At 46.3% G+C, this 20,278-nt stretch overlaps 1 protein-coding gene across 1 annotated transcript; it reads right to left on the reverse strand.

Annotated features, from left to right (window-relative positions):
* Positions 1-354: 354 nt before the first annotated feature.
* On the reverse strand, positions 355-19,793 carry ENOPH1 (enolase-phosphatase 1; the record flags this gene model as incomplete). The annotated part of the gene is made up of 6 exons (XM_008052186.1): positions 355-1,413; positions 7,545-7,668; positions 11,646-11,778; positions 14,634-14,836; positions 18,520-18,658; positions 19,724-19,793. Coding segments are annotated over 6 exons (809 nt in total), but the record flags the coding sequence as incomplete, so codon positions are not given.
* Positions 19,794-20,278: the final 485 nt, after the last annotated feature.

Genomic DNA, 20,278 nt, shown 5'->3' on the forward strand with positions numbered 1-20,278 from the left:
TTCCTCCAAGATCCACTGGCTTTTCTGGATTAAATAGAAGAACCACCTTCTTCAAGCATGACCTTATATACCTCAAATAAGATTCTCAAAATTCTAATAGTAACAATAAGCCAGTAAGCTCACCATCCAAACAAAAACAGCCTTGCATGTATACATAATTCAGATAATAATGAGTTTCCTCTGGTGCTTCATTAAAACAAACACCTCACACACAATCAAGGCAACAACGAAAACTTCCTCTTTTTTAGTTTCTTCAGTCTGTTTCTCTCTTGTGATGGCCACTTTTAGTTTCTTCAGTCTGTTTCTCTCTTGCGATGGCAAGTGGTATAATTCAAGAAACTACATAAAACCGAGTGAAGAAGAAAATGCCTTTATTAATCACGACATGAAACTGACATTCTATTAGAATAAACCAGGATAAATACTGCTATTATAAAATTTACATTTCTCACATCCATTTCAGGGGAAAATATTACATTATTAGGGCTCTTCTTGACTTTACGGACTGATTTCAGTAAAACTTTTTAAAAATAGTAAACAACCATATAGTCTAAACCTGCTAGGTGGTAGTTGGAAAGGCAACTATAAAACCTGTCACAACAGTGGCAGGGTGAGGGCTGTCTTTTTGGGCACGAGGAGCCACACCTCCGCCTGGCTGACCCCTCAGCGCACCTTCTCACTGGTGAGGCAGCTGCTTGCTGCGGTGCCACCAAGAGTAGGAAGCGTCTGTCTAAGGAACAGACACACATTTGACTGGCCAAGACTCAACAGGGTTTTCTTTCCCCACACTGCTGTCTGTTGAAACAGAAACAAACACCCTTGTCTTTTCCATATGGGGAGGCAAGGGTGAACTCAGCTGTTGTGATCTCCTCAGTTGCCATTAAATGGTAATGAATTATCAGGAAGAAGGCTTTGCAATATTTCTAAAATAACAAGGCTTCTGAATATTTTCTCAAAACTAGCTTTCCATCTTGGTACACACCTTGATCAATATGATGTGTTAGGTGTTTTAGCAATGTTTCCTATCAGTTACACGTTGCCTTAGTAAAGGGTTAGGATGGGTTTCCAGCAGTCTCTACATAGAAAGCATCTGCAACAAATAGGCTTTGTTCTCACTTTTCTTTTACTTACATGCCTGTGGAAGTTAATCTGAGTGTATACACATACACACGTGCACACATACGTGTATAGATGTGTATTTTGTGAGTGACATTTATCATTAGAACAATAGACACAACGGGGACAGCCCATAAGGAGTGCATCTTCCTTGCCCCTAGGCGGAGGCTGGCAGGTCCAGCTCGCTGAAGGACGTGATGAGGCTGTAGTAAGTCTTCTCGTCATCTGTCAATCCTGCATTGCCAGGTCTCACCACCACGGCCACGTGCACATCTGCCGCCTCGGCAGCACTGGCCTCTGGAATGAAGGTACGGGTCAGAAATGCCACAAAGGATGTCTGAGACTCACACCCAAGTCACCAGGGCATGCAGGAATGGAAGAAGCAACATGGCCCAGATTCCACTCTTGAAACCAGAAGACAGACGCCTTGGGGCTGACTGTATTGTTCTCTTTTACATACTTTATTCATAATACTATTTTTAAAATCTATAACTGTACTTGACAGAAGAGACCAGTGGACACCCGACCCTCTGAGCCTTCCCGATACTTCCAAGTGCAGAGCCAGAGCCAGGTTCTTCCCATAGTACTTCCCACTCCCTCTGTCAGCCATACTGAGATAAGAGCTGCTCCCCAAAGGCCAGGCCGTCTGTCATGATACCCTCAAGGAGGACAAAGGGGAGGGAGGTGGGAAACCTGGGTCAGTGATAGGAGACGAGACTTGGACAGAGAGAACAGAACCGATGAGAAACTCGGGATACGTTCTGTGGGGCTCGGACTTGGTATAAGAGGAAGCCCCAGCAGGCCCCCAACCCTCAGGAAAGAGCAAAGCATCTGAACGAACCCAAGGGCAGTAGTGCTGAGAGGAAGAAGGTGTCTCTGTAGACACGATGGGCAGAGCTGTTCTTCCCACTATCCGCCTCTCAAGTGTCTTTTCTGCCCTGCCTGTCACTTTTCCAGGCAAGCCAAGTGTGGGACCCCACCTCCCCCGCCTCACAGGGGACACCTGCACACTGCCACCACCACTTCCCAGCCTGTCTGGCAAGCCAAGAGCTTGACCAGGTGGGCCACCCCAAGCCACATGGGACCAGACACCACAAGCAGCTGCTCCACATTCAGGCTTCTCATCTACACCATACGGGGCAAGTTTTGTTCTGAATGTCCACCTGCTTGTGTAATACTGAGACATGACTCCTACTGCTGCTGCAAGGCCTAGCTCCCTTTCTTCGCTCCAGACAGGTGTCCCGGCCTTCCTCTCACACCTGAGTATTACTTGGGATGTCATTTGGTCCTCTATTCTGCCAGTGGAAATTGGATATGTGGTACCAAGACACAGGACAGCAACATGGAACAGAGCAAGAGAAGAAGGCAGCTCTCGCCTCCCCTGCCACGGCCAACCCAGGCTCCAGCCCTCCCGCCTTATCCCACCATGGCCAACCCTGCCTCCAGCCCTCCTGCCTCCCCCTACCATGGCCCACCCAGGCTCTGGCCCTCCCGCCTCACCCCAACTGTGGATGACCTGAGCTCCAGTCCTCCTGCCTCATCCTGCCACAGCTGACCCAGGCTCTGGCCCTCCTGCCTAACCCGGCCACAGCCGACCTGGACTCCAGCCCTCCCGCCTCATCCCCCTATGGCTGGCTCGGGTTCCAGCCCTCCTGCCTCACCCCACTGCAGACGACCCAGGCTCTAGCCCCCCGGCCTCACCCAGCGTGAGGCTGGCAGTGCCGAGGGGCAGGAACAGTTCGGAGAACTTGGGGGAGCCAGCTGCATCCTGAAGCCAGCGAGGGACTCGCTGTTCTCCAAGTCAGGAACAAGTTCTGGAAGAGCAGACCATGGCGAAGAGAATGTGAGGACAACTGAAGATGGTCTTGGGGCAGGGGTTACGACTAAAATAACCAAAGCTGGGATGGAGCTGGGCTCTAGAGAACCCAGGCTGGGAAGCCCACTGCCTCCAAGGGGAACACTAGCCACAAGGAGACCCTTAAATCTATGGATGCAGAAACTTAACATCCAAAGCACTGGGGACATGAAACAGAAGCAAACTATGGATTTCCACCTCCAACAGCCTCCATTATGTGAATGATTAAAGAAATAAGATGGGAGCAGTGGCTCATGCCTGTAATCCCAGCACTTTGGGAGGCACAGGCGAGAGGAATGCCTGAGTACCTGGGCACAGGCGAGAGGAATGCCTGACTACCTGGGCAACTTGGCAAGACCTCGTCTCTACAATAAATCAAAAAAATTTAGCAAGGTGTGGCAGCGGGTGCCTATAGTCCCAGCTACTTGGAAGGCTGAGGCAGAAGAATCACCTGAGCCTATTAGGTTGAGGCTGCGTGCCACCGTATGCTAGCCTGGGTGAGAGAGTGAGACTCCACCTCAAAAAAAAAGATATTCACAGATTAAAGCAGTTGAACTCACTAGAACGAGGCCCTCCTTTCCCTAAGGAGCAAAACATAATATAAGGTCTTCAAATCATTCTTCATCGAAGCTGATAACACACCCCTACCCTATGCCAATGGTAAAATACTCCCGGCCCTATCACTCCATACCCAAGTCACTCCAGGAAAAACTGCAGCTTGAAATCAGTCAAAGGTTTCTATACAGAAACCTGCTAGGCCAACATCCCCAGACCATTTTCAGTTCACAGTAGAGCCGGGGGAGTAGCTGCTGCCATGGCTGGTACTCACTGGCAGTGCCCCTCCTGGGGCCATTGGACAGGCACAGTAAACGTGAAGCAGCATGTCTATGCATCTCTCCAGTGCAATCAGATATGTGAATGTTAAGCTTTCCAGAAAGTAGAAAGAATGGGCTGATGGTCTGTGGAAACACCTACACTCTGTGACAACCTGAGCCAGGACATGCAGGACAGGCAGACCCCCACTAAATCAGCTGATTTTCAAAGCTCAAGACAATACACAGCTGTGAGTTGGCGCCATCTACCTAGATAAAAAATTCCAGCCTAGATTGACCGAGGACAGAAATTTAACGAAGATATGAATGTCTACGTATATTGGGTAAAAGCAAACCCGTTCTCCCTCCATTTCTCTGGAAAAAGTTATTATAACTTCATTAGGCATGAGATGATTGGTGCTGATTAAGCCTTTTTTAAACCCCTTAGCAGTTAGCTAGTACCTAGTTCCTACTTACACCTACAACTCTTGCCTACCACCACACTCGAAAGCTCAGGGTCAGCAGGAGAGGACACAGCGCCAACGCACGGCCTCAGGTGGGATGCCCATACTGCAGCCTGGATGTACTTCTGGCCCTGCCTCAGAATTAGTGAGTGGGAGTGACTCTAGTTCTGGGAGGACAGGTGGAAGGGCTGGAGAGGAATCTCACTTGCAGACTCTGGGAGTGGCCTCCAGGCGGCCAGGCAGGATATCCTCCTCCCCAGCCCCCTTTCCCTAATCCCCTGACATCGTCTGTCAAGAACAGCTGCCCAGCACACAAAGCCCTGTTCTTGGGATAAACAGGAGGTGTAATCTCAGTCCCAGAGGAATGTACAATCCCAGGCAGAACAAAAGAAACACACATATGCTGAGTGCCCTTAAATATATGTGAAATTATGAACACACCAGAAGCAGGCTCACTGGGTGACACACACACTCTCAGGAGAATGACTTTGCACTTGAAGGCTGGAGCCAGGTGGGGGAGTTCAGGAGGGCCCACCCCCAGGGGCTCTCAGTTAGAACCTTGGAGACCACCCTCCCCAGCAACCTGAATGTTCCTCATCTGCTCCCTGTTCCCTCATTCCCTACTTTCTCCTTGTATAATTCTCATCCTTACACAGATGCTGGTATATGTGTTCTCCATCTACTCTTGCTGGGTTCCGTGGCACACACCCTGTAGTCCCAGCTACTTGGGAGGGTGAGATAGGAGGATAACTTGAGCCCAGGAGTTTGAGGCCAGACTGAGCAACATAGCAAGACTCATGTCAAACAGGTCAGGCGCCGTGGCTCACACCTGTTTTCCCAGCACTTTGGTAGGCCAGGGCAAGAGGATCACCTGGGCCTAAGAGTTTGAGATCAGCTTGGTAACACATAGTGAGACCTCATCACTATAAAAAAAAAAATCAAAAAAATAGGCTGGGCACAGTGGCTCAAGTCTATAATCTCAGCACTTTGGGAGACTGAGGTGAGAGGATTACCTGAGCTCAGGGATTCGAGACCAGCCTGGGCAAATTGGTGAGACCTCGTCTCTACAATAAATCAAATAATTAGCCGGGTGTAGTGGCACTTGCTTGTAGTTCTAGCTACTTGGAAGTGTGAGGCGGAAGGATTGCCTGAGCATAGCAGGTCGAGGCTGGAGTGGCCGTGAGCATGTCACTGCACTCCAGCATGGGCAACAGTGAGACTCCAACTCAAAAAATAAGTAAATAAATAATGAAATTTTTAGGCCACTCCTAAAATGAGCACTTTGGGAGGCCGAAGTGAGAGGATTACCTGAGCCCATGGGTTCGAGACCAGTCTGGGCAATTTGGCAAGATCTCATCTCTACAATAACTCAAAAATTAGTTGGGAGCAGTGGCGCACGCCTGTGGTTTCAGCTACTTGGAAGGCTGAGGCGGAAGGACTGCCGGAGCCCAGCAGGTCGAGACTGTGGTGGCTGTGAACATGCCACTGCACTCCAGCCTAGGGGACGGAGTGAAACTCCAATTAAAAATAATAATAATAATAATAATAAATTTTAAAAATGAGCTGGGCATGGTGGTGCGTGCCTGTGTTCCCAGCTACTTGAGAGGCCAAGGTGAAAGGATCATCTGAGCCCAGGAGGTTGAGGCTGTGATGAGCTGTGATCATGCTACTGCACCCCAGCCTGGGTGACGGTATAAGACTTCAACTTAAAAAAAAAAAGAAACTACTCTTGAAATAATTCCTATTGCCAATAAACTATAGAACATACTACTTTGTGCATGCAGCCCTTAGAGTAATAATATACACACACTCCTACACGGTGTGTGATAAAAGCGCATGCTGGGTGAAACATCTGAATGTCTTCAAACAAGTGAACCAGTGCAATGAAGTCTGCAACCCACAGCCTGAGTGGTGTCAGGGGTGGAGACCATCTAAGAAGGCAGAGAGGCAGCGCCTTCTCCCAGGGGAGCTGTCAGTGGCATACAGGGCAGACTTCTGAGACCATCTGCAGCCCTCTCTCCTTCACTGGGTATGTCCAGCTGACCTCACCGCTGGTCATCAGTCGGCGCAGGTCCTCTGAGACTGGACTGTCCTTAACTAACCATGATCTCCTCTTCCTCCTGCCTACACGCACCTGCCCACAGCAATGGCCCTGAGTCTTCCTTTGCCACTTTCCCATGTCTTTCTTGTGTGTGGGTGTGTGTGCCTACAGTGATGGCTGAAAAGCCAGATAAAGAGTTAAAACGTGAAGCACTGGTCTTTACAATGCTACTTCCTGCAGGCATCCCCAAGGCTGGCAAATGGCAAGGGAAGTAGGCAGGTTGGTTGGTTGACTGTTTTTTTTTTTGAGCTGGGGTCTCACTCTGTCACCCAGGCTGGAGTGCAGTGGCACTATCACGGCTCGCTACAGCCTCAACCTTCTGGGCTCAAGCTGTCCTCCCGCCTCAGCCTCCCAAGTAGCTGAGACTACAGGTATGCGCCACCACACTGGCTAATTTTTTGTGTGTGTGGAGATGAGGTCTCAGCATGTGGCCCAGCCTGGACTCAAGCAATCCTCCCACCTTGACCTCCCAAAGTGTTGGGATTACAGGTATGTGCCACCACACATGGCCACTGTTTTCCTCCCCAAGGATTCTACATACACTCTCTTTAATAAAGAAGAAGTGTGGGATGGGTGCAGTGGTTCACACCAGTAATCCCAGTATTTTAGGAGGAGGCGAGAGGACTTCTTGAGGCCAGGGGTCTGACACCAGCCTGGGCAACATGGCGAGATCTGTCTCTACAATAAATAAAAAAATGTGTCAGGCGCAGCGGCTCAAGTCTTTAATCCCAGTCTTTTAGGAGCTGAAGTCACGGTATTGCCTGAGCCCACGGGTTTGAGACCAGCCTGGACAACTTGGTGAGATCTCACCTCTACAATAAATCAAAAAATTAGCTGGGTGTGGTGGCACGTGCCTATAGTTCCAGCTGCTTGGAAGGCTGACGCGGAAGGATCACCTGAGCCCAGCAGGTCAATGCTGGGGTGGCTGTGAGCACGTCACTGCACTCTAGCCTAGACTCCAACTCAAAAATAAACAAATGAGCTAGGTGTGGTGGCATGTGCCTGTAGTCCCAGGTACTCAGGAGGCTGAAGTGGAAGGACTGCCTAAGCCCAGCAGGTCAAGGCCTTGGCAATTATGATTGTGCTACTGCACTCCGGCCTGGGTGACAGAGAAGCCAACTCAAAAAAAAAAAAGATAATATATCTGTAGTATCAGGCTCAGCTCCTACCTTGGAATTAGAAATCCGCCTACTCACCTCGAGTGACATCTGTCAAGAACAGGATGTTGTGGGGGGCACACCCGATACTGTCTGCAATCTTCCGGTAACTCTCACTCTCCACTTTGTGTCCAATCTGGGTATCAAAATGGCCATCAACAAGCTGCGGAGATAAGGGGAGAGGCTGACCACACACACTTGCACACCCGAGGCCCTTTGTCCACCTCCCTTTTCTCTGAAATACATGAAGTCACAGGGACTTCATTCAGTAAATACTTAAGAAAGACATATATGGAGGCTAACGCAAACATAAAGATTCTATAGCAATAAACATTTGGAAGAAAGTCACCAGCTCAACATGTAAGATCATTTTATAATACACTTGGTTTTCAGTGCATTCATTTTGTATGCAAAAATCACTTAAAATACATGCATTCCACATTCTATTCTTAAAACACCATGTGCACTAGAATGACTTACTGGACTGAGTTTTGCTTCTGATGAAAGGCTCTGAACATTGTCATTCTGATCCTGGAATGAACAGGTTCCTCTAAATTGCCTCACGGACAAGCTATTACTTTACTTACTTTCAAGAAACTTTTTCTAATTAAAACATTTTGAAATTCTATCCAAGAGCAAGTATGTACGGTATATGTCCACGCCCTCTTAGAAACAACTGAAATGAGGCAGTAGTGGGAAACTGCTGGGGGTGGGGGGGGGGACCGTGAAATTGACAATACTGGGGATCTGTGGGGAGGAGGGCCCACACCTCATCAACAAGGGTACCTGCGTAATGAACATATGATACCCAACCCTGAATTGTACCCCAGATCTTTAAAATTAAAAAAAATACAATTGAAATGAAATTTGTAGCTTGCTAATTTAATGAATAGTAATTAAAATTAAAATAAGTTTATATTTAGGGTTGGGTATGGTGGCTCACACCAATAATCCCAGCACTTTAGGAGGCTGATGCGAGAGGACTGTGCAAGCCCAGGAGTTCGAAACCAACCTGGGCAACACAGCAAGACCTCATCTCTACAAAAAAATCAAAAAATTAGCCAGGCATGGCAGAATGCGCCTGTAATCTCAGCTACTAGGGAGGCTGAGGCAGAAGGATCGCCTGAGCCCAGGAGGTCAAGACTGCAGTAAGCTGTGATCATGCCACCGCCCTCCAGCCTAGGTGACAAAGTAAGATCCCAACTCAAAAACAGTCCATATTTATGATCAGCTATTATGATGTGATCTTTTAAATGTGTTTAGAACTTTTCATAAACTAAAAACAAGTCTACTAAGTACTCAAAGACAAATTAATTGGGGTTGGCCAATGGGAAGATTTTTTTTTAAAGACAAATTAAGGCAATATTAGGGATATTTTAACTTTTAAAAGACTTAATGCTGCTTTTGCATATTTTTTTCCCCAAGAGACAGGAGCCTGCTTTCTCGTCCAGGCTGAAGTGCATGGGCACAATCTTGGCTCACTTAAGTCTCAACCTCCTAGGCTTAAGCAATCCTCCCATCTCGGCCTCCTGAATAGCTGGGATTACAGGTCCACGTCACCATACCTAGCTAATTTTAAATGTTTTTTGCAGAGACAAGGTCTCACTATGTTGCCCAGGATGGTACTGATCTCCTGGCCTCAAGCAATTATCCCAACTGGGCTCCTGCAGTGCTGGAATCACAGGTGTGAGCCACTGCAGCCAGTCTGATTTTACATATTTTCTCTCAGTTTGCTTCACTTGGTAATGGGAGAATAAAATTTATATTAGCAAACTCATAGGTAATTTTCAAGTCCCGTATGTCTCATCAGAGAGAACAGAAAAGAAGTTCATTTCTGGATTCAGACAACAGTCACCAATGATTAGAAAGTGTCATTACTGGATTAATATTTGATTTAGAAATAAGTTGAAATTTAGAAAAATGCTAAAATTAGAAGATGACAACCTCTAAAATCAAAGTGTTCTTGCGCACAGGGAGTCAATAAATATTTAAGAAACTATTTGGCCGAGTTACCTATCATATATCACTAAGTTCAGCCTGTCTTTGGTTAGTCAGCACTGTTTGTTTGAGTTGAGGTCTTACTCTGTCACCTGGGCTGAAGTACAGTGGCATGATCGCAGTTCAACATAGCCTTGACTTACTGGGCTCAGGTACTTCTTCTGCTTCAATCTCCCAAGTAGCTGGGACTACAAGCACATGCCACCACGCCCAACTAGTTTGTTTTATTCTTGTAGAGATGAGGTGTTGCTATGTTGCCCAGGCTGGTCCTGAACTCCTGGTCTCAAGCAATTCTCCTGCCTTGGCCTCCCAAAATGCTAGGATTATAGGTGTGAGCCACCACACCTGGTGGCCTTCTTTTTAAAATCCTAAGTGTATTCCCTTCTTCCACTGACTAGCCCATTCTCCAGGGGCACAGGGATGGTGACACAGAGGGGCTAGCAAGAACTTTCTCATGTACAGGAAATCTACTAGGTGACCCTAGCTCTTCCCTGTGTTTATTTTATTTTATTTGAGTTAGAGTCTTGCTCTGTTGCCCAGGCTGGAATGCAGTGGCACACTCACACGGTCACTACAGCCTCGACCAGCAGGGCTCAGGTACCCTCCCACCTCAGCCTTCCAAGTAGCTGGGACTACAAGTGTTTTCCACTATACCCAGCTAATTTTTTGATTTATTGTAGAGATGAGGTCTTGCCAAGTTGTCCAGGCTGGTCTCGAATCCCTGGGCTCAGGAAATCCTCTCATCCCCACCTCCCAAAGTGCTGGAATTATAGGTGTGAGTCACCGTGTCCAGCCTCATCATCCCTGTATTTAGTAATGTGCCAGTTTGCTCATATACTCATGCTGTTTCTTCTGAAATAAAATCTGTATCTCAGCTGGGCTTGGTGGCTCAGTCTATAATCCCAGCACTTTGGGAGGCCCAGGCGAGTGGACTGCCTGAAACCCGCCTGGGCAACTTGGTAAGACCTCGTCTCTACAATAAATAAAAAAAACTAGCCGGGTGTGGTAGTGCGTGCCTGTAGTTCCAGCTACCTGAAAGGCTGAGGCCAAAGGATCACCGGAGCCCAGCAGGTTGAGGCTGCGGTGGCCAGAAGTGTGCCACTGCACTCCAGTCTGGGCGACAGAGTGAAACTCCAACTCAAAAAAAAAAAAAAATTCTGTATCTCTCTAAAAAGCCTACCATGTGCTCGCTGCATTGAATAAGTCGTTATGTATTTCTTGGGGCCATGCACAGTCCTATTTTGCATTTTTATCTCATTTCATTTTTCAAGACACAGTAAACTTTAAACAGCCTTATATAGAAGAAATGATAAAAACAATACCATGAGAGGCAATTAACTGTTTTCTTCTCAATTGATTTTAAACAACCAAGAGAGCATTCTATCAGCATCCTCTGTATTGCTGATTTTGTAGTATCTGCAAGACAGCTGATTTACATGCTAGCTCACAAACCCATGCATATAGCAGCTGAAGCTAGCACCACCCTCATCACAATCACTTAGATGGGAGGTTTAAACACACATTCCTGACCCCTGGGCCTGCTGATAATTAGATTTACTAAAAGCAGGGCTCAGTGACCTACATTTTTAACTATCCCATGATCCTTATGTACAATGGACTTTAAGAGCCTTTGGGCTGGGCGCAGTGGCTTCTACCTCTAAGCCCAGTACTTTGGGAGGCCAAGGTGGGAGGACTGCTTGAGCCCAAGAGTTTGAGACCAGCCTGGGCAACTTGGCGAGACCCATCTCTACAAAAAACTCAAAAAAGTTTGCAGGGTGTAGTGGCGCATACGTGTAGTCCCAACTACTTGTGAGGCTGAGATGGAAGGCTCGCTTGAGCCCAGCACGCTGAGGCTGCAGTCGCCGTGATTGCACCACTGCACTCCAGCCTGGGCAACAGAGTGAGACACTGATTCAAAAAACCAAAACCAAAAAGCTTTTAATCCCAAAACTGATCCCACAGAAACATTTCACCCCTCCATGCAATATGCTCCCTAGTCTCCACCTCTTGTTACAGCCTGCTCAGCACATACAGATGCAATTATCGTAATGTTGACTTAGCTCACAACTAGAGCACATTTCTTCAACATTCATGATGTCCTGCTTTACAGTGTCAGAGGACAAAGGAAAGCCAGTAACCTACCTCAAGAATATTCCCCTCTGTCGAATGCCCAAATAGCAGTTTCTGTGCCTCCACGCTCCCTGAAGAATAGATGTACACCTTCATCCCGGCTTCTCTCCACTTCCGGACTGCAGGAACCACATCCGCAAAGAACCTAGAGGAATTAAAATGGAGGATGCATCACCTCGCCAGACAAAAAACAGCAGAAAGAGAGGCATGTGCTTCTCAATTAGTGCCCATGTGAGAAGCAGCTCCATAAGACCAGGAGCTCTTACAGTTCTAACAAAGTTAAGAACCGTGTGACTGCAGTTCCAGGTTCACAGCAGATTAGAAACAATTCAAGGCCAGGCGCGGCAGCTCATGCCTGTAATCCTAGCACTTTGAGAAGCCGAAGTGAGAGGATCGATTATGCCCCAGGAGTTTGAGACCAACTTGAACAACACAGTGAGACTTCGTCTCTTAAAAAAAAAAAAAAAAAAAAAAAAAATATATATATATAGGTTGAGAGGAGAATAGTTTTTGCCAGAGAGTCATCCAAATTACAGTAAAATGGGATTATAGACATGGATTTTAAAAATTCCTAAGGAACTCAAAAGAGCACACAGCAATAACACTGTTAAATACTGTAACTGCAAACTAGGATAAAATAATCTTTGAAGTAACTCAAGACAAGAAAAGGTTACATCATGTCCAGTGCACTCTAAGAAGGCACAAGAATGCTTTTAGAAGGAGCTGCATCCCAAATGCTTAAGGGAAAAGAAGCTTGGGGGCTCACAGTGAGAAACCTTTAATTAGCTAGAAAGTAAAATTACATTTCTTAAGAACTAAGCAAACCTCAAGTTTTACTATATGAAAAAAAAAAGCAAAAAACGATGTAACATCTCAGTTAAGAGACTTGTACCACCCCATGTTATTCAATCAGCAAACATTATCTGGTCTTCTGACTCCTGACACTGTCTCTTTCACAGTCCTGCAGGGTCCTCCACACCCCAGAGGAAATCCCGGCAGGGAAGGTGGACAGCAGCATGGGAAGCTGTGCTGTGGTGTTGTCTTTAAAGATAACTGGACTTCGTCAGATGCCCTCTCCTGCGCACGTGTTAATATGCCTAACATAGTACACTCACAGGAGGAGAGAGATCAGCATGTTCAAGCCACAACACAAAACTTTAAGTGTGCAGCTCTGGGCCTTACTGACTTGTGGGGCCAAGATTTTTCCACATTGAATGTGCGCAGTTGTTATTGCTCCAAAGTAATGCCTTAGCAGCTTACGGTCATTTACTCCAAGTCCCTGGGTCTATAAGGAATGAAGTCCAAGAGAAGGGATAGCCACTGGATGCACAGCTTCGTGGCGTCACTTTTTTGAGTGTTTGACAAAGTAACTGGCTCACATTCCCTAACCACAAGCAAATCCTGAAATTATAGTCTGTCCTTTAAAAAGCAGAAACTGTCAATGTGCAGATGGGTGGATTAAAAGTAATAATAATAAAGTTAAAAAGTAAAAGGTAGATGGCTGGGCATGGTGGCTCACACCTGCAATCCCAGCACTTTGGGAGGCCGAGGCAAGAAGACTGCCAGAGCCCAGGGGTTCAAAACCAGCCTGAGCAACTTGGTGAGACCTCATCTCTACAAAAAAATTTAAAGGCCGGGCTCAGTGGCTCAGCCTGTAATCCCAGCACTTTGGGAGGCCGAGGCAAGTGTATTGCCTGAGCCCACAGGTTTGTGACCAGCCCGGGCAACATTCGTCTCTCTGGAAAAAAAAAATTAGCCAGGAGTGGTAGCGTGCACCTGTAGTTCCAGCTACTTGGAAGGCTGAGGCAGAAGGCTTGCCAGAGCCCAGCAGGTCTTCGCTGAGGTGGCTGTGAGCGAGCCGCAGCACTCCAGTCTGGGTGACAGAGTGAGACTCCGACTCAAAAACAAACAAACAAACAAACAAAACCATTTAAAACTAGCCAGGTGTGGTGATGGGTGCCTATAATCCCAGCTACTTGGCAGGATGAGGCAGAAGGATCCCCTGAGCCCAGGAGTTCAAGGCTGCAGTGAGATGTGACCATGCCACTAACTCCAGCCTGGGTGACAGAGTGAGTCACTGACTCAAAGTAAATAAACAGGTAGACAGATAGATAAAATAAAGTAAAAGGTAGAAAAACTCCTTATAAAGTACATAAAGAAATGGCATCTCATCAGACAGAAATACGTAAGAAATATAGATAGTTAGAAGCAGTCTTGGATTCAAGACTTTATAGCAGGCAATGGCCTAAAATTCTTAGTGGCAGAGTCTTATCAAGAATTTGTTAAAAAGAAAAAAAAAAAGACAACAATCAAAAAAAAACTACTTTGGCTTCTGAAAAATGCCAAAGCAATGGAAAAAAAATTGCTCAGCTAGGCTGGGTATGGTGGCTCACACCTGTCATCGTAGCATGTTGGAAGGCTGAGGTGAGAGATTGCCTGAGCCCAGGGGTTCAAAACCAGCCTGGGCAACACAGTGAGACCTCGTCTCTACAAAAAGTAAAAAAAAAAAAATCTCTCAGCAATTCAATTCTCAGCAGAAGTACTCTCAGGATCTCCAAACCCAGGACTCCAGGGATTTCTGGAAGGTGTTCACAAGAGCACAGAAGTGGCAGGGCTGCCATTCTGAATGAGCCCAAATCAATGGCATGTGGAATTTCACAGCATTCTCACTCCCTAACAGAATAAAATGCAGGTAATTAACGGATGGAGACAGTAGACCAGTCGAGCTGTCACTCAAGTGTCATTGACCATTTTCTAGGAAGCTACTTTAAATTTGGACTAAAAGCCCTCCAACCAGCCCACAAAACCAGACATGCAGGTCTGGGGAATTTAGTTGGGTGAAAAATGCTTTAGCCAAGTGTGGAGAAAACAACTCACTTGCTGCAATAAAAATAATATTAACTTTATATATTTTACTAATCATGCAGCTGACACTGGAAGGAGAGGATGAACTAGACTGGGGGGGGCCAGTGAAGTGTTCTGACTGACATGGGCACATACTCAGCCTTCATGCGCCCTGCTGTGAAGGCTGCCCTCCACATGTGGCCCTGCAACTGCTTTAGTGCCGTGGTCTTTCGATCCAGAGCCATCTGCCAGCACACGTTGTCCACCACAGCCTGGATCACTCCTTGTAGGTCACCAGCTCCATGCCCAGACACTGCAGGGATGGGAACTACCCCATCCAGGTAGGCGTCCTCTTCTGCCTTTAAGTCAGAAACAACAGGAGGTTTTTTTTTTTATTATTCAAGGGAGACCCCAAAACCAAGCAGACCAATTTCCCCAACTCTTGTTAGCCCAAGCACTGCTGCACATTAAAGGATTATATGCTTCAGAGCTATCCAAAGGATTCCTTCAAGTAACTAGATTAACATATATTTACATTAGCTCTTCTAGACTGCTAAAGCTGAAAGTTTAACTGAGAGGCATGTTACATGAGGGGGATCCAAAAAACCCAGAATTTATGTATAAAAAATTGTGTATTTATTCTTACATATTTAAGCTTCAGTCTCCTTCAAAGTACTCTCCGTTTGATGCCATACTCCTATCAAGACGCTTTTCCCACTGTTCAAAACAGTTTTTGTATTTGTCAGTTTTGATGCCTTCAGCGCTTCTGCCATTTTTTGTTTCACCTCTTCCACATCAGCAAAACGTTTCCCCTTTGAGGACTTTTTTCAGCCAGGAAAACAAAGTCGCTCGGGGAGAGGTCAGGTAAATAGAGAGGGTAGGCACAGGGATTGATGAGGATTTTTTGGTCAAAAACTGCTGAACACTCAGGGTGGCATGGGCAGGTACACTCGCAAATCACCCATCATGAAATGGGCAAACGTTTTGAAAGACTCTCCAAAAAATTTGGGCTGGGTTCTGTGGCTCAGTCTGTAATCCTAGCATTTTGAGAGGCCGAGGTGAGTGAATTGCCTGAGCCTGCAGGTTCGAGACCAGCTCAAACAACTTCGTGAGACCTCGTCTCTACAATAAATCAAAAATTAGCTGGGTGTGATAGCGTGTGTCTGTAGTTCCGGCTACTTGGAAGGCTGAGGTGGAAGGATCAACAGAGTCCAGCAGGTCGACGCTGGGGTGGCTGTGAGCAAGCCACTGCACTCCAGCCTGGGCAACGGAGTGAGACTCTCACTCAAAAAAAAAAATTAACTGGAGCCAAATGCAGCCTCTCCCAACAACGCTAGTTGGTACATAGCCTCTCCCAACAATGCTAGCTAGAACCTGGTAGGGGAAGCCTATATGTACTACAAGAGGCCCGCCCTCCAAAAAATAATTCCGATTTTTTGGAGGGATCCCCCCTTGTATATGAGAAAAGACATTATGATAGAATAAGACTTGGTTTGTTCAGTGTGGCAATTTCTAAAAGAACTAGAAATAGACCTTCCTTATGACCCAGTAATCCCCCTACTGGAAATATATCCAGAGGAACTCAAATCATTCTACAAAAAAGATAACTGCACACGCACGTTTATTGCAGTACTATCCACAATAGCAAAAACATGGAACCAACCGTGCTGCCCTTCAAAACTGGACTGAATAAAAAAAACTGTGGTACATATACATGATGGAATATTACACAGCCATAAAGGAGGACAAACATGGACTTCGCAGCAACTTGGATGGATTTGGAGTCTATCATACTCAGTGTTCTATCACAGAAACAAAAAACTGAGTACCACATGTTCTCACTCATAAGTAGACCCTAAGCATTTACCATAATACTATAAGGGACTGGTAGTAGCAGGATACTGCTGGGGTGGGGTGGGGGTGCACGTAACATCAATAAGGGTATCTGATCTCAAACCAGGCAAAGAGGGGACCAAAGGGAGACCCAAACTTTACCTGTACGATGTCCACTTGTATACCTAATCCTGAATTGTACCCCACATCTTTAAAATATTTTTTAAAAATTTATTTATATTAAAAAAAAGTTTCTTGACTCACTAGGATCAAGAAACCAGGACTTCCATTAAATTTTTTTTTTTTTTTTTTTTAATTGGAATCTCACTCTTTGTTGCCCAGGCTGGAGTGCAGTGGCACGCCAAAGGCTACCGCAGACTCGACCTGCTGGGCTTAGGCGATCCTTTCCTCCTCAGCCTTCCAAGTAGCTGGAACTACAGATGCACACCACCACGCCCAGCTAGTTTTTGTGATTTTATTGTAGAGAAGAGGTCTCACCATGTTGCCCAAGCTGGTTTCCAACTGCTAGGCTCAGGCAATCGTCTTGCCTCTGCCTCCCAAAGTACTGGGATAACACTGTGCCCAGCAGACTTCAAATAAATCTAATCATTTTCTCTGTTTTATAACCACTTGAGGAAGAAACAAAGAAAATCTCACAAATTTTATGCCTGGAATTCAATGGAAAGAAGTCAACAAAGTAAAGGAGCTGGTTCACATTAGTCTCCTACAAACTCCCACATTTTGCAAAAATCCAAAAGCCATTTAGAGCAATAACCCTGCAACAATACACTCCAATCTCTAAAGATATATACATGCATGTGTATATACAGTATATGTTTATATACTACAATGGAGGAATACGCATGTATGTTTCAACAAGAGTTGCAACAACAAAAACAGGAGGGCCAGTACTGCTAAGTCTTCAAATCACATCATTGACAAGTTCTTGGAGACTCCAACTTTAAGCGAGTGCAGAAGGACCTTGAATGACATCATTTGTTTCAATGTCATTTTGTTATAACATTGATGAGGAAGAAAACAGTTGTGTTATATGTCATTTCATTTAAAATCATCGTTTCCAAGAATCTATCAACAATGTTAAGACTTACTATATTTCAGATTAAGCTTAAGTTATCCAGAAAATTTAAGAACCCAAATACCCCTGGCCCTAAGATATGTGACTATATTTCCAGTCCTAATCCGTGACATTAAAAATTTTAAATTTCAACCACACAAAGACTGACCAAAAAAATGTACAGAGAGCATTCCATGACACACAATACAGAAAACTAACAAGAGGGTTGGGCACTGTGGCTCATGCCTGTGTCTCCAGCACTTTGGGAGGCAAAGGCAGGAGGATTGCTTGAGCCCAGGAGTTCAAGACCAGCCTAGGCATCATAGCAAAACTTTGTTTCTACAAAAAAACCAAAGAATTAGCTGGGCATGCTGATGAGTGCCTGAAGTTCCAGCTACTTGGGAGGTTGAGGTGGAAGGATCGCCTGAACCCAGGAGGCCGAGGCTGTGGTAAGCTATGATTGTACCACTGCACTCCAGCCTTGGCAACATAGTGAGAACTCGACTCAAAAAAAACAACAGCTAACTAGAGAGAAGAGCCAGTGAGTCAGCTCTGCACACCAGGTGAGATCTTTGCCATTAAAGAGATTTTTAACATGAAAACCGACAGGGTAGGAGCCCTACAGCACACAATGTGGAAGAGAAGACAGACAGAGGCCGGAGGGGAGACAAAGCAGAGCAAAGCTCCCCCAGGTGTGTGTGAGTGCTTGGCAGGGGGGTTGGGGTGAGAAGTCTGCAGGGGCATGGCTGTGACCACCCAGGAACACCGCAGAGGGGCAGCAGGGCCCAGGCACAAGGCAGGAGAGTGGAAGGTGCCCAGGTGCTGACTCCTGGAGCCAGAAGTAGAGACCATGGAGGATGCACAAGCCTTTCCTACTGCACCCAGAGAGTGCTGAGCTCCACAAATGCAGCAATTTTTATGCCATTTAAATAGCTCTTGAAAGAGGTGAATTCTAGAGACAACCAGCAGCCATGATGCAGTCTTTAATTATGTGAATTCTAAGCAGACAAGTCCGGGCAGCTCCAAGCCCTGTAACTCCAGGACGCTTATTTTACAATATACTCAGGGTATGCTCTAAGACTTGGGCAACCCCGCCCTACGATGCTTAGGAATGTGGAATGGAAATGCCCCAACCTGCTTCCTCAGAAGGTTAACATCCTGCTGGCACTCCTCCTCTTCCCAGTGTGTCTGCAGATACTCCTTAACATTGTCTTGGATGTAAGGAAATAAAACGTCCTGGATGAAAGAGAAAAGAAGAGTTAGCTTTTGACACCTGCACAACAAGGTCCACTTCTTCTACAATCCCACCCACCCTGACTGTCACAAATAAATCAGCGGAATTCTTCATGAAAATGGCTGCTGTGGCTGTGAGGAGAGAGACCAGGAGACAAACGAACTAGGCCAGGAGGCAGCAAACTGTAGCCTGCAGGCCAAACCCAGCCCCACAAGTTGGACTGGAACACAGCACTCCATCTATTCACATAGTATCTCTGGCTGCTTTGGGCCCACAGTGGCAGAGTTAAGTATTTGCAACCGAGCCTAACTATGCTGCAAAGCCTAAAATATTTACTCTCTGACCTTTTACAGAAAGGGTCTGTTAACTGCTGAACTGTATGTCACACCAAAGGTCCTTGAGGGCATGGGTCCACGTGCCCTGCCTCCGAATCCTCAACATACCCCTGGAGTGTGGATAATTAAAACACCTGCTGAGCCACAATTACAGGCTCAGCCTGTAATCCCAGCATTTTGGGGGGCCAAGGCGAGTGGATTGTCTGAGCCCGCAGGTTTGAGACCAGCCTGGGCAACTTGGCAAGACCTGGTCTCTACAATAAATCAAAAATTAGCCTGGCGTGGTAGCACGTGTCTGTAGTTCCGGGTACTTGGAAGGCTGAGGTGGAAGGATCACCAGTGCCCAGCAGGTTGATGCTGGGGTGGCTGTGAGTGTGCCACTGCACTCCAGTCTGAGTTATGGAGTGAGAATCCAACTCAAAAAAAAAAAAAAAAACCCTGCAGAAAGAATAGTGTCCAGACATGACAAACGTTAAAAAGAAAGCCTGACCACATGATTCTTTCCTGATAACCAAGCCCCTGGTACACCCTATAAGACAGTGACTGCAAAACAACTCAGAGACAAGTGACCTGCCAGTAGTTTGTGCATCAACAGCGCTCCTCTGTCTCAGCCGGGGCTCTACCTCTGCCTCTTCCTAGCTGTGTTCCAGTGCCTCACCCCTGCAGAGCCTCAGTGTCCTCAGCAACATATAGAAATGACATCAGGAGGCAAAGGCGTTGGTGCACTAAGAGGGAGTTAATGGAAAGCACCCAGCACCTCGCCACTTACATTCTCCGGCACAGACAGCTGAACTGAGCCAGGACCACCAAATTCAGTGCTGAATCACAGCAGATAAGTCCTAGAGGACAAGTCACACGACAACCAATCAGTTCAATAGTCACTGAGAACCCACTGCATGCCAGACACTTCTGACAGTGCAGTTATGAACCATGGTCAAGCTTCTCAGAGAACTCTCAGAAGTAAAAGGCACGAAGTTTCAAATAACTCTGAATTTCTGGGAAAAGTTGTGGAAGCACCATGGTCAAGCTTCTCAGAGAACTCTCAGAAGTAAAAGGCACGAAGTTTCAAATAACTCTGAACTTCTGGGAAAAGTTGTGGAAGCTGGAGGTTACATTTAGAATTCCTGCTCATCCAACAAACCCCTATTCTCAACCATAAATCTCCTTCTGTGTGAGTAAACACAGAGCCAAATAATGAAGCTAGAACTCAGGGTAATGTCGAGAACACCATGGTTACTTGGGATTCTGTGTCAGCTGGCAGTCATGAGTCAGTGCAGAAATGTGACTGGATACACAGTGTACGTGGGACAGGTAACTAAGCTGT

This window comes from Carlito syrichta, unplaced genomic scaffold, assembly GCF_000164805.1.
Source record: "Carlito syrichta isolate Samal-C Ts95f unplaced genomic scaffold, Tarsius_syrichta-2.0.1 Scaffold260295, whole genome shotgun sequence".
Classification (NCBI taxonomy): domain Eukaryota; kingdom Metazoa; phylum Chordata; class Mammalia; order Primates; family Tarsiidae; genus Carlito; species Carlito syrichta.